This window comes from Buceros rhinoceros, unplaced genomic scaffold (assembly GCF_000710305.1).
Source record: "Buceros rhinoceros silvestris isolate BGI_N320 unplaced genomic scaffold, ASM71030v1 scaffold24825, whole genome shotgun sequence".
NCBI classification, from domain to species: Eukaryota; Metazoa; Chordata; class Aves; order Bucerotiformes; family Bucerotidae; genus Buceros; species Buceros rhinoceros.
The window spans coordinates 7,120-20,153 of NW_010413750.1; the positions used below are offsets into that span (position 1 = coordinate 7,120).

The 13,034-nt window shown below is 53.0% G+C and overlaps 1 protein-coding gene across 1 annotated transcript; it reads right to left on the minus strand.

The window, feature by feature from the left end:
* Window positions 1-1,690: 1,690 nt before the first annotated feature.
* TPX2 (TPX2, microtubule-associated) lies at window positions 1,691-9,785 on the minus strand. The gene is made up of 17 exons (XM_010136881.1): window positions 9,683-9,785; window positions 9,307-9,432; window positions 9,020-9,140; window positions 8,375-8,512; window positions 7,837-7,887; window positions 7,594-7,716; window positions 7,049-7,182; window positions 6,622-6,779; window positions 6,268-6,439; window positions 5,996-6,134; window positions 5,281-5,497; window positions 4,961-5,059; window positions 4,113-4,289; window positions 3,831-3,977; window positions 3,190-3,301; window positions 2,235-2,422; window positions 1,691-1,801 (listed from the first exon to the last, which is right to left on the minus strand). Exons 1-17 carry the CDS (start codon window positions 9,783-9,785, stop codon window positions 1,691-1,693), a joined length of 2,316 nt encoding a protein of 771 aa, XP_010135183.1.
* Between the last annotated feature and the right edge of the window lie 3,249 nt (window positions 9,786-13,034).

Below are 13,034 nucleotides of genomic sequence, written 5' to 3' on the forward strand. Positions count from 1 at the left end.
TGCAGCTGTATCCCCAGCACCTTCCTGCTCTCCCACAGCCCTATGGAGTTACCTTTGGCCTTACGACAAGTCCAAAGAAAGGCCCAAACTACAGTCTTGCAGGGTAACGAATCACATTGCAGTGCTGAGGTGAGAAATAAAGCTTATGTTTTAATCTAAATTTGATCACCTCTTCACAGACTGGAAGTTTTGTCCTCCAGCGTGTCAGGGCCCTGGATCTATATTTAGCTCCTCAGGCTGTGCTGGACTGGCGAGGAGACGACGCGTCGTTAGCCAGAGAACTGCGCGGGCAGGACCAGCTACAGTGAGTCCTTTGCCAGCGAAGAGGTTCCCCAAATAGAACAACTTCAGCTATAAACAGCAGAGGGTTTAATGCTCCAATAAACAGAGGGAATGACTTTAAAGCGTGGGGAAGATTCTCTTTAGCACTGAACACTGACAGGAGAGGGTGGACCTGCAACACCCTGGATTGTGGAATCACAGAATTGTTTGGGTTCGAAAAGAACTTTCAGCTCTGCAAGTCCCCCCGTTCCCCCAGCACTGCCCAGTTCCCCCTGCCCCCTGTCCCTCAGCAGCACCTCCACACGGCTGGGAAACCCCTCCAGGGATGGGGACTCCACCGCTGCCCTGGGCAGCCTGGAACAGGCCGGGACAACCCCAACAGGACAGAAATGGTTCCTCTGGTCCAACCCCCATCTGCAAAACAACCCCCAGAAATAACCTTTCCAAAAGCAGTGAGCAGAGTGACATCGACCAGCGCTGTGTTCAGGCCATCACTGCATTGCCCTGCGGGGCTGCTGGGTGCCTGCACAGGATAATCATCACCAAATGCTCCGTGTCCTGGTTTCTTTGATCACTGCAGCACTGTATTAGGGGGAAAATAAAGTCCTGGTAAGGCATCGACTGCACCTGCTGAGTGCCACAAAGGCAGGCCAGGCTAACTCAAAGACTTGTAAAACATAGAGTATTTGCTACACAAGCCAGACCAGAACAGGCTCTTTACAGGCAGTTCTGCGATTTTATGATGGTCACACTGGCCCCCAGCATTCCCACACACGGCTAACAAGGGACAGGGAACACACAACCCCCTCTGATCTGCAGACTAATGTGCCACCACAGCATTCTCTTTATACTCCCAATTGTGATCATAAACCTGAAGATTTAGGTTCCTCCTAAAGCATCGCCTTATCCAGCACAGGTAGAAGCAGGTAGAAGCCATTACTTCACACAATCCAAGCTTAGCACAGGCTAAGAGCTTAAGACAGACACTTGAAATAAACCCTTAAATGCACCAAGACACGGCAGCTCTTCCCAATACCTGTACCTTCACCCAGCCCCCTTTGGCAGGACCAGGGTTCAGCCCACCAGTGAGCGCCAGCTGTCAGCTTAGGAATGTTTATTTAGTTCAGTTACACAATAGTTGTATACAATAGCAAAACCTGGTTTAGTCTGTGGAAAAGACGATGCCTGGATGTGAAATGAGGCCGTGGAGAGCGCGTGGCAGTGCCTGTGCCTCAGCCACCCGCTTCAGGTGGAGTTAAACTACTCAACGTAACAACGGAACCAAGCGCAGGAGTCGAGACTGAGCAGTCACGTAAAAACAACTGGTCCCTCTCTGCCTACCAAGACAGTGCAGAGGGATGGGCCCTCCCTCCTGCCACCACAAAAAAATTTTTGCTACCGCTGCAAGTCAGCGCCGGAATCTATCAGAGAAGTTGGGAGATTTCGGCACGGTCACCGGCTGGTCGCTGGGCTTCACTTCTATGCTGCGGTATTTGCGTATTGGGTTTGCCTTGTGAACCTGGTAAAAAAGAAAAGAATGAGAATTAACGACAAAGTGAAGCAAATGGCTGCAGTTGTGATACAGCTGAAACCTGGAGGCGAGCCACGGGTGGGATGACGGCAGGCGCCTGTCTACAGGACTGTCACGCTGCCTGGGGCACGGGCGTGAGCTCCAGGAACACGCACGGCACGCGCTGGGCTGGTGGGTTTCGCATTCTGCTCCAGTGACAATGTGTGAACAGCTCCAAAAACCAGCCACCCCAGCAGAGTGGCCCACTTTGGGTTTGTTTTTCGTTTTAAAACCAGTTGTACTGTCAGCGAGGACTCAGTTTGCAACAGAGAACCTTGAAAACACAGTCTGAAGGCAGCTCAGCACCGACGTCAGCTCATTTAGCGCACTCACGCCTCCCTTTGGGTTACTTGATGCCCCTGCTCAGCAATAGCTCACTTACCAGTTCTTGCCTTAGCTTAGCAACTTCTTCCTTCTCACGCTCCTCCTGTTGCTGCCTGACCTCCTCTTGATGCCTCTCCTTTATGGCTTCTATATCTGCCAATCGTCTTTCAAATTCTTGCCGCTCTTTTGCTCTTCTTTCTGTTGCCAGCTCGAAGCTTTCGGGAACTACAGAACCAGAAAGGCTCTCTGAGTTTAGAAATAGAGGAGATAACATTGGAGCAAAGGCAGTCAGGTCAAGCAGAGCAGCACTAGTGTCAGAGGAAGCCTCCCTCGGGAGTGCTTCCCCGTCACGGGGTGGTTAGTAGATACCTCCAGGCCTCAAAGAGAACACCTTACGCCCGAGCGTGCGCAGAGTTAATGCAGACGTTACCCAGAAGACCCCCCCCGCGGGAGTCCTCCCCCGTCACGGGGTGGTTAGTAGATACCTCCAGGCCTCAAAGAGAACACCTTACGCCCGAGCGTGCGCAGAGTTAATGCAGACGTTACCCCAGCCGGGGGTTCTCACAGGAGGGAGCAAGCACACAGTTGTTAGCACAGACAAGCTTTTGGCCAGTTCTGCACCCTACGAGGCTTAGGCTGCCTTGAGCCGGAGATGCCTCTGCCTCGTTAGAAGGGGAGGACAGACTGACAGCGGCTGCAGAGCTGCCAGCTGTCTCTGCCCGGAGCTCCCTGCACACTCCTCACCCCCAACCCCAGCTCGGACCCATCAATCATCTGCCAATTGTAGCGTGGCTGTTAAATACAGCTGTCATGGCAGGGGGGCAGCAGTGAGGAAACCTACAGCCCCACACCCCCCCACCCGCCACCGCTCCCTCAGGACACAAGCTGTTAGGAATTAGTTCATTAAGTGTGGGACACCCCTGGCTGCACTGAGAAAGAAGAGTCAACAGCCAGTCAAAACAGTTTAACCGAGTTAGCAGCCAAGCCCACGCAGCCGGTAGGCGTAACTCCACCTGACAACAGCTTATTTTCCTTTTTAGGCACAAAAGGCTCCTGGTACACCACCGTGTTGGGACGGGCTTTAAAACACGCCGCCTCCTTCTGCCTCCTCAGGTCCTCTTTAAGCTGCAAGAGAAGAACCTGTCAAGTGCCACATAAGACAGAGACCATCTCCCCCTGCCCAGACAGGGGCACTCCCCACACTGGAAAGCCGGGTGACCGCGATCAAATCATTCACACAAAACTACATTGAAAACTTATAAAAAGTTGTGTCCTTTGTTGCCCCAGTTATTTTTGTCAAAAATGACCCGGAGAACATTTTGGGTGTCCCCTGCAGACTGCACAGGAGAAAAACAGTACATGGTTTATGTCGCTAAGCCCCTGAGCACAGCGATGGTGGAGAGGGTCCAGCTGCACATCGCTGCTGCTTCAAAAACACCCCAGAGCTGCTTGTGCAGTCGTGGCAAATCCCACCAGTTCCCGCACAGGGAGAAGAACCACCCCAACCCACCAATCCTTAACCAGAGCACAGGTCTCATGCCAAGGGCAGGATGATTCTCTGCTCAAACTGAGTCAACGGGAGCAGGATGAAGCCGGATCACAGCTCCACCAGCCACTTTTCATCTGGTCATACTGGTTTACCTTTTCACCCTACCTGCTGCTTCCAGTTCTGCAGCTTGGCAGCTCCCCGCTCATCAACCTGCAGGTTGAACGGCTCAGGCTGAGTGGGGGTTTTGACCTTCTTTTCTGGCAGCTTCACTTGGTCAAAGTAAGGCAGAGGCAGCGCTTTGAACTTCGGCACCTGGGAGAAACAACATGAAGTGTTCCTTGCCCTCTCAAGGAGATGAAGCTTTGAAATTTTAACAGCCCACAGCAAAAGGCAAGTCCTGCCTCTCCCTTCGGAGAGGTGGGATCCAAGGCAAGTTGTAACTCTTACCTCTTCCTTCTGCAATTCTTCTATTTTCTTCTCTTTTTGTATTTGCCGTTCTTTGTCACGGGCATCGAAAGAGAAGGGGCAGACTTCCACGTGTCTCTGCTCCGGCAGTTTGGGTTTGTAAGGCACTCCATAATATGGCATCGGGTTAGCTTTGATCACACAGGCCGCCTCTTTCTCCTGCGGGGACACTCGCGTTAGGATCTGACACAGCACTGGACTTCCGATTTTAGTGCAAAGGCTACAGCAAACGAAGCCAGGAACACCAGAGCTCCTCCAGTGAGGGTCACAACGGCGTCACGCCAACACTCTGGACACTGCAAACATCAGCAATCCAAAAAGCACCAATGTAGGGGCATCATGAGCCACAGGCAAGTGCTTCTTCTCTCCAAACCACTATCAGCCCTTGTACTCCTCCAAATTAGACTGCGCTCCTTTACCATCCTCTTCACAAGGGGGAAAGGAGGAAGGGCATGATGTCATCCTGCATCCTGCTCCCCACCTCCAGGATCCAGAGGGTCTGTCAGGAGGAAGGTCCTGTGCAAGATCTGCCCTTCTCAGTAACAGACCAGGGAAGGGCACTAGAAACCTGGGCAGTTTACTCTCCTCATTCACAGCAGCAACACCTCAGGAACCCTCATCAGTGCCCTCGGGTTTAAGTGATTTCGTTTCATGTGAGAACTTGGTTTCTGCAAGATGAGTAGCAGCAACTGGACCATCAGAAGGGAATGGCCCAGAGGGAGAAGACCACTGGAGGAACTGCCTTCTGGGAGGGAAGGGGTGACCTAGAGCAGAGCACTACCCGCCATGGGCCAGACCACCTGGCTCGACAGCCCACCCACAGCAGTTACCTTTTCTTCATCTCCACCAGGCATCCGGGTTCTACTTTTCAAGGTGAAGGCTGGAGACTTGGGGACTGTCACGGGAAGCACTTTCTTCTCTGGAACACCCTGTCCAGGAGAGGCAGCGAGGAGTTACCCAAGCCTCATGGCCAAGAAAATGTGCTAGAGCGGAACAAGCCGCCGTGGCACAGCACATACTCATGGCAGCTCTTACCCGAGAGCAGACAGCGCTGACTGAACACTGCCCAGGGCAACACAGCTACGGGCATCGCCAAGCTGATTGCCACCTCGGTCCCAGTTCCCAGCTCTGGCATTACTAAGCCTCTTACCACAACATGCTCCAGGATTTTTGTTGGGCACGGCCTGGAATGGAATTCGAAGTGCTCTTCCTCCTGCTGCTTCTTACTCTCACGCTCCTGGATCCTTTTCTCTATTTCCAGCTCAAAGCCAATGGGCTGGGTGAGCTCCTTCACAGTGGGTTTCTTGGGCAGGAGCGGTCCGCCCTCAAAGATTTTGCGATCGAGTTCTTGTGCTTTGAATTTGTACCTACGCAGGAAAGATGGAGACAGTCACCAACATACAGTACACGGCACAACGCAGCTGCTAGCAAAGGGTTCTCAGAGCGCCCAGCAGCAGCAGTATGCTACAGAACACACAGGTTACACCTAGCCAGCAGCGACTCCTTTGCTTTTGGAGCAGCCAGATCTTAAGGGAAACCCTGTGGACTGTTTGCTTGGAAATCCAGAACGGTGTCTGCAGGGGAGATGAAGTGTTTGCAGGCTGTACTGGGTTTGCTTTAATCACAAGCTGCGCTCAACCCACCATCAGCTCTGAGCAGGCTTTCCTCAACCCCAATCGGCTAATTTTCACATCCCCACAGTCAGAGCCGTAGCATCATGCTCAAGCTAGAAGAATCTCAGTGGTTTTATGCTACCTGCTCCTTTACACAAAAAGGGTGTTCCCGAGAAGTGATGTTTTGGCACCTGAAAGGTATTTGCAGCATGGTGCGATCCTCTCGAGGGACTAGGGTAAACCTCTACTTACTGCTGAACTTTCTCTATCTCCTCTGCTTCTAGCTCCGCTGTCGATTTGCAGGTGGCGGGTCTGAAGCGCTGCTTCGTTAGCAGCACTGGTGTTTTGGGGTTTGTGGGCCGAGCCTTCACCAGCTTTCGGGCAACGGGGCCTATAAATTCAAGACACAGCGAGCAGCAGTTAACGGCCAGGCCTGCAGCAGCCACAGCCTGCTTGCTCGATAGTCAAAGCATCGTTCCTGATCCACCACTAACGTCTCTGTGAATGGCCTGCCCTGTGCTCACCTTCCTCCGACTTCCTGCTCCTCAGATGGTAACGAGAGGGCGTGCGTTTTTGGAATGCCTCCACCTGCTCAGCGAGGGACACGTATTCTGACGTGGTTTCTTCGAGTTTCCTTTTGTTTCCCTGGGACAGATTGAAGGGTTTGGGGACAGTGGGTCCCTTCGGCATTCGAACCTGGAAACAAAAACCCCCACAGTCATTACGGCTGCTCAACACAGGATGCTTCGACGGCGCTGCTTTCACCCGCTGATTCACAGCATCGGTCCCTTCCTCCCACTGAGGTGAGAGCAGTCAAAGCTGAAAGAAGGTGTGTCAGGAACAAGCCAGCTGAGTGCCGGCAGCACTCTGGCTCTCACCGGAGAGGGAGGATGTTTCCTCAGCACCGCTGCGAAATCCAGCTCCTTGTACTCATTCCCAGGCTGGCTTTCCCCGTGTTGTTTAATTCTCTTCTCCGTGCAGAAGTGGAAGTCAATTGGTTTTGTTACTTGACAAACAGCTCTCTCCACGGGTTGTCCTGAGGAAAAAGAGCGTGTAAGGTCTGGAAGCTTTTGGGGTGAGGATTTGAGAAGAAAAAAAAAATAGGCATTTACTTGCTAATACCTTGATCAGTTTTTGGAGAACTCATCTACACCCTTTCAAAACACAACAGAACACAAGCAAACCTGTTTCCAAGCAGTTTAGGGGCTGACCTACATTAAAAGCCACCTAATTCCAATACTCATGACAAGATCTGGAACGTTTGTTTCTAGAGGTACTTGTACAGCACCCTCCAGCCGAGCCCACCTGCCCCAGCGATAGCTGCTTTCAGAGACTCCTCGTTCTTCCTCCGCAGCTCCATAACCTCTCGCTGCAACTGCTGCATCTTTTCCAGCTCCAGCTCCTCTGTGCTCTTCAGCTTGCCAGGAAGGTTGGTCCTCCTGCAGAAGCATGTTAAAGACAGAGATACACCTTCCTGCCTCACTGGTTATCAGCAGGATCACCTCACTGCAGAAGCATCACTCATTATAAAAGCAAATTCTTTAGAAAAGCTCTGTTTGGGTTTTGTTTGCTCGAGAAAGCCTGCAGCTCGCTGCCAGCCCACCCACCCATTCGCTGTGAGTGTGCTTCATCTATAAGCGAGAACAACATTTTTCCTCAAATTAAAAGCAAAAGCTTAGCTTCACACAGGGTCAGCTGGTGAGGCACATTTCATCTTAATGTTGTCCTGATCTGCTGTTTACTAAATGTGATACCATCACATGCTAAGTTGGAGCTGAAAACACTCCAGCCAGGGCTGTCACCTAAATCAACTGTGATTAGCACGGACCAGTCACAAGAAAGCCACGTACTTCAGCATTGTTGGCGTGGAGGGCACGGTCAGCTTGCTCTTCCCCCTGGCTGGGGAGAGCTCGGGGTTCTGCGGGGGCTCTCTCTTCACAGACACTTCAGCCAGCTTCTCTCTGCTGCTAGAACTGAGGTCACAAGGTGTTAGGGCAAACCATCCCAGTTAACAGTGCTCTGAATGACAGGTCACCACCGTGCACAACGACCCTCCACCGGGTGAGTTCTAAGGGTGGCTGGACCGCCCTTACCTCACCACGGGCCCCGGCAGGGCCCGTCTGGCTCTCCCTGGGACTCTAAGGCTGCAGGAGGGAAGACGAGTTACTGAGCTTTGGGAAGTCAGGCTTCTGCCGAGGAGGGAGGTGAGCTGTGGTTACAGGGTACAGAGCACCTCCCGCTGCCTGACCTCCACCTTATCCCCACACGGTATCTTAGTGGTTAAGCTAATTTGAGAAATATTTTAGCTGTGCCTCTTTCCTAGCTCATGCCCGACCGCCTGTTCCGACGGACAGTTAAGGCTAATTTAAAGCTAGCTGACAGACACCAAGTGCGCAGTCAGAAGCTTTAGAAACCCAAGCTTATTTCATTCACACCTCTGCCTGCAAACAGAGCGTTTCCTTTGGGTCTTGCAGCCATTCTTACTGCTTATGAAACCGGCACCAGGAATCAGGTTTCGGTCACCTCCCCCAACCTCCCTGCAAGAGCCCGCTGGGCCATGTGGAAATTCTTTCCAAAGAGGCAGTTGCATCCCCCTTCCCAGCCCCAAACAGAAGGCCTTGGAGGACCTACATCCTCATTTTTTTGAAGGGTGGAACCTCTTCCTTATCAACCAGAGCGTTAGTGCTTCCCTCGGCTTTGACCCTGGCTGGCTGTTTGCGCTGCTGCTGCGTTCTCCTCTGCGTCGTTGTGGCCTGTCTTCTGCCCGCCCTAGAGCTGAACAGAGAGGGGAGGTCAGCTTTCATGGGACTGAGGAGACACGCAAGCCGTGTGATGCTTCTACATCATCACTTAACCCCAACACGCCCCCAGCACACACCGTGCGTTTAACACAAATGCAGCGTGGATTATTTCAGTTTAGCAATCGCTAACATGAACATTCTCCAGCATACGTGAGTGCGCAGAGCCCTTCGGTTCGTACCGAGAACGGGTGCTGCCCAGCTCAGGCAGATGTAAACAGAGAAACCTTATAAGCCACTCCAGATAGCCTCACATACCAGAAGCTCCTGCAGCTACCGCGTCTCATTTGAGAAGTATGAGAGATGCTGCATTACATTTCCACCCCTAGAGACGGTCCCTCCAGCTGTCCCCACCCGCCAGAGAACTTCACACCCACTGGATGACACGAGAACAGCCAGAGCTGCAGATCCTGAGAGCAAGGACCTGCTTAGTTACACCGTCATCAATCTTCAGGCGAGCTGAACACAACTATTTCACCTTTGAGAGGCCTCTGTGGGAGCGGTAGCCCTCCAGCTCGACAGGGACCCCACGATGTTCTGAGGAGCCTCCCTGGGCTGCTCACATTCCAGCTGGCCGCTGTCTCCACCATGGCTTTCACCTGAGAGCAATGACAAACATCAGCTCACACCCACAATCGCGCAGAGCAGCGCTAAAGCGAGACCTTGCTAGACAACAAGTGTCCCACAATAGCCAGACTGAGGCCTCCTCACGTGGCCAGTGGAAAGCAGGTAAGACTTATCCTCCCCCCACACCACGCAGCTTACTCGTCGTTATTTCTTGCGATGTGACAGAAGACAGAATAATATCAGGCTTTGAAAAAGCAGGGCTGTTCTGCAAGACCTTTGCCAGATTTTCTGCAGGAGGGACATTCTCCAGATTGGCCTTTGCGTCTGCGAGCAAAGAGAGACTTCACTATACACACAACGCTGGGGATGTTTAAAACACCTCAGAATACACCAACGAAGTCATCTGTCATGTTACAGATTACAAAGCTTAAATACACAACCAAATCACCCCCCAGCACGATGAACGATGCCGATAACAACGTGACTAACCAACCCGCTGGCACAGCCCAGACGGTGGCTCAGGCCAAGCCCTCGCCCCAAGAGAAAGCCCAGCGAGGAGCTGGCAGCGGCTCACCGAACCAGGAGTCCGCGTTGCGCGTGTCATCATCGCTCAGTGTCGCAAAGTTGATGCAAGGATTTGGGACATCAAAGGAATAGCGAGATTCTGGGCGAGACATCTTCACCCTGTCGCCGTCTCCGCAAGTCCTCTGCCTGCACCACCGCGGTCCTTCAGACAACAAGCATTGGTGACCCGTTAGACTGAACCATCGACCCCTCCACTCCTCTGCACAGGCACTGGGACAGCCCCTGAGACATGTTCCCATCTGTCACTCACGGCCTTTGGCCAATGCCTCATCTCATAAGCAACGCCAAGTTTTTATTTGTCTGACTGACAAAGCGAAGGAGGTTTTACCACTGTTGACGCTTGCAAGTTCAAAAAGATGGAATTCTGAGGGTTTTCCTCGTACCTGTAGATGCTAGGACTGGATTTTTCTAGAGGAAGACAAAGCTTTTCCAGAGAGCAGCTGCTTTGCCTTCCCTCTCTCCCCACGCCCAAAGATGAGTCTTTCCCTTACCAGGGCACAGATTTATGGAGCAGGAGCCTGACCTGGTTGACCCCAGAGCACTGCAAAGCACAGTCTTCCTCCCCCCAAAAGGCTACAAACATGAACTGGTGACACAAACGTGCTCTTCAATAGGGCAAACTGATTTTCAAGGCAGGAAGAGACCTCGGTGGCGTATTCCTACAGGGCAAAAGGCAGGGAGAAGGGCAGCGTGGGGCCCTCGCCGCATTCCCCAGCGCCACCCCAGGCTGGCTGGGCTATAAACAACCCAAGCGCTGCAACCATGTCACAAACCAATGGTCCCTGCAGTTAATTAGTGGAGCACTGACAGCAGGAGGAGGCCCCGTGTCAACAGGTGATCTGAAGCTCAATGGAACAGGAGTGGAGCCAGCCACAAGGTCATAAACCCTGAAAGCGTAACAAAAGCCTTTTGCAAAGGTGCTTTCGGGATGCCTCGTGCAGCTGCGGGGCGAAGCCCACCAGGATGTGTTACAACATGCTCCCCGAGGAAACCACCTGAACTTTGCTTGCATGAGCCCAACCAACTCTAAGGCCACGCGTTCGGAATCCACCGAGTCTCAGACGTGAGCCGTCTGTCTGGGCAGACCACGCATAGCTCAACCCGGGTGGGACGGGCCGCGAAGGAGAAAGCACTCCGGGAAATTGAAGTGGCGCTGAGGAGGTGCCACTGCTGCTCACACCCGCCGGCTCTCCCCAAAGACGGCTGCACCGAGCAGCCCGCAGCTCCCCCGCTCGGAATTGTGATGGTTACGGGGAAAAGTCTTGGTAGAGAAGCATCAGGGAGGTGACTGTGAAGATGGCAGGGCAGGACCCAAAGAAGGCAAAGAGCAGAGCTGGAGCCAAAACCAACTGTAACCGAGCTGGAGGCATGGCTGGCATCGCATGCTTTCCTACCCCCTTCATCAAGGTAGAGTTTCTGTCAACACCATCTACTTTTTTAAAAATCAAATGCGTCATCCGCATTCCCCCCCTCTCTGGAGCTCCAGGCATCGTGTTTCACAGCTCCTTCTGACCACTGCTGCCTGTCCCAGTCCCAGCTCTCCACTGCGTGAAGTCCCCGTTCTTTCATGGTGTCAGCACCCTCACCACGGCCTTCTCCACCCACCCCCTGCTCTTCTCCCTCACCCAGGCAGAAGTGAAGAGTCATGGAAAGAAGAGGAGCGCATCAATGCCACAGTTTCACGCACCAAATTACTTGAAGGAGCTGGTGAGGAGGTAAAGGTTTTCTCAGCTGAACTCCAGAGGGTCTGTTTGTGCCAGATAAACTCGTGGCACCTGCTTTTCGAACCCCTTTGAGTCCTCTGAGCCCTGCACGGAACAGGATTGGCTGTGAAGCAGCAGTTCGCTGACCAGCATCTCGCTCCTCCGTGGTGGACCGGAGCTCGTGCCGGTCAGTCAGGGGCGACTTGGTGGTTTACCACTCCAATATGCCCCCTGCAACGCCTCTGCAATCGAAGTGGGCACAGCCAAGCTCACAGCCCGCTGCCCATTCCCCTGAGGCACCTTGGACCGGGTACCCTTTTGTGATTTTCACGGCAGAACCGTCACTATCTCAATCTTTAAAGACAGCAGGCGAAACTCTTTCTCTGCCCCCAGAAGTGAGGTGCAGACGTTTCTCCAGATTAATAGGGACGGTATCTAATCAGCGGCACCGTGTGCCTTTACCCAACCATGCCTACGGTCACACTGCAATCCCACACAACCGCAGCACGGGTGTGAGGTGGAACCCCATTGCCCCACAGTCATCACCTCCTGTGCCGAGGCTGGGAGCCAGGGGAACCTCACCCGTGCTCCCAGGAGCTGCCGGGGCAAGGGAGGAGGAGAAGGTGCTCCTCCGGCTTTCAGAAGAGCCAAACTCCTTCAATAAAAGCGACTGTCTAACCAAAACCTTCCTTCTCTTTCTCAGTCCTCTCCCCTCAGGAGCTCACGTGGCTGCAGCCCCAGACGGATTCTGCTCAGAGCTGCAGGGCCGTGTCCGCAGGGAGAGCGGACGCGGGTTCCTCTGCACATCAGGTTTCTTTTGATTAACTACGCTTTAGCACGTTCCAGGAGAGTGCCTTGGCCCGGCTGACATCAGTTAGCTTTGAAAAAGGATTAAGCTAAATTGGAACAAGCATTCCTATCCCAGAATAAGCCCGATCCAACAGCGAGCACAATAATAACTTCAGAATAACTTCACACCTCGTTCTAATCCAAATTAGCTTTAAAATGCCAACCCGATCCTGTCACAGATGTGCTCGGTGCCTTTTTCTCAATGTAGTTGTTCATTTCTTGCCAGAAACATTTAGGCTGGACAAGGCAGGAGGGAAGCAACTCCAGCAAGACCCACACGGCACCAGCTCTGCTGCAAGACGAGAAACTGGGAGCCAGGCGTGTTGGGAGAGCGCGCTTCACCATCACGACTTAACCCAAAGCTTCTTGTTTTAAGAGTGGGGGGCTGAGGGTCATTAGCAAATACAACAGCAGCACCCACCGCCCAGGACAGGGACCCTCCCGGCCATAGGGGCTGTCCTCAGAGAGAGGAAGAAGTGTTCCACGATGAGAAGAGGTCAGGAGGAGAGAGAATGAGGGGTTTGGGGGAGCAGCGAGGGACAGACTGGAAGAGAAGAGCTGCTCTTTCTTGCCCTCATGTGATGTAATTAAATAAGCCCCTGGTGCACTGGAGACACCACCGTATCACCACACACACTGGAGCTTTGTAAGCTGAGGTGTTTCTTCACATCCTGACAGGACCCGAAAGTGGAAAAATATAGTAGCAGAGACACAAAACAGATATTCCAGGTGACACCAGCAGATAAATCTGCAGCCAGTCGATCTCCGTGACTCAAAAGCCAAGATGGG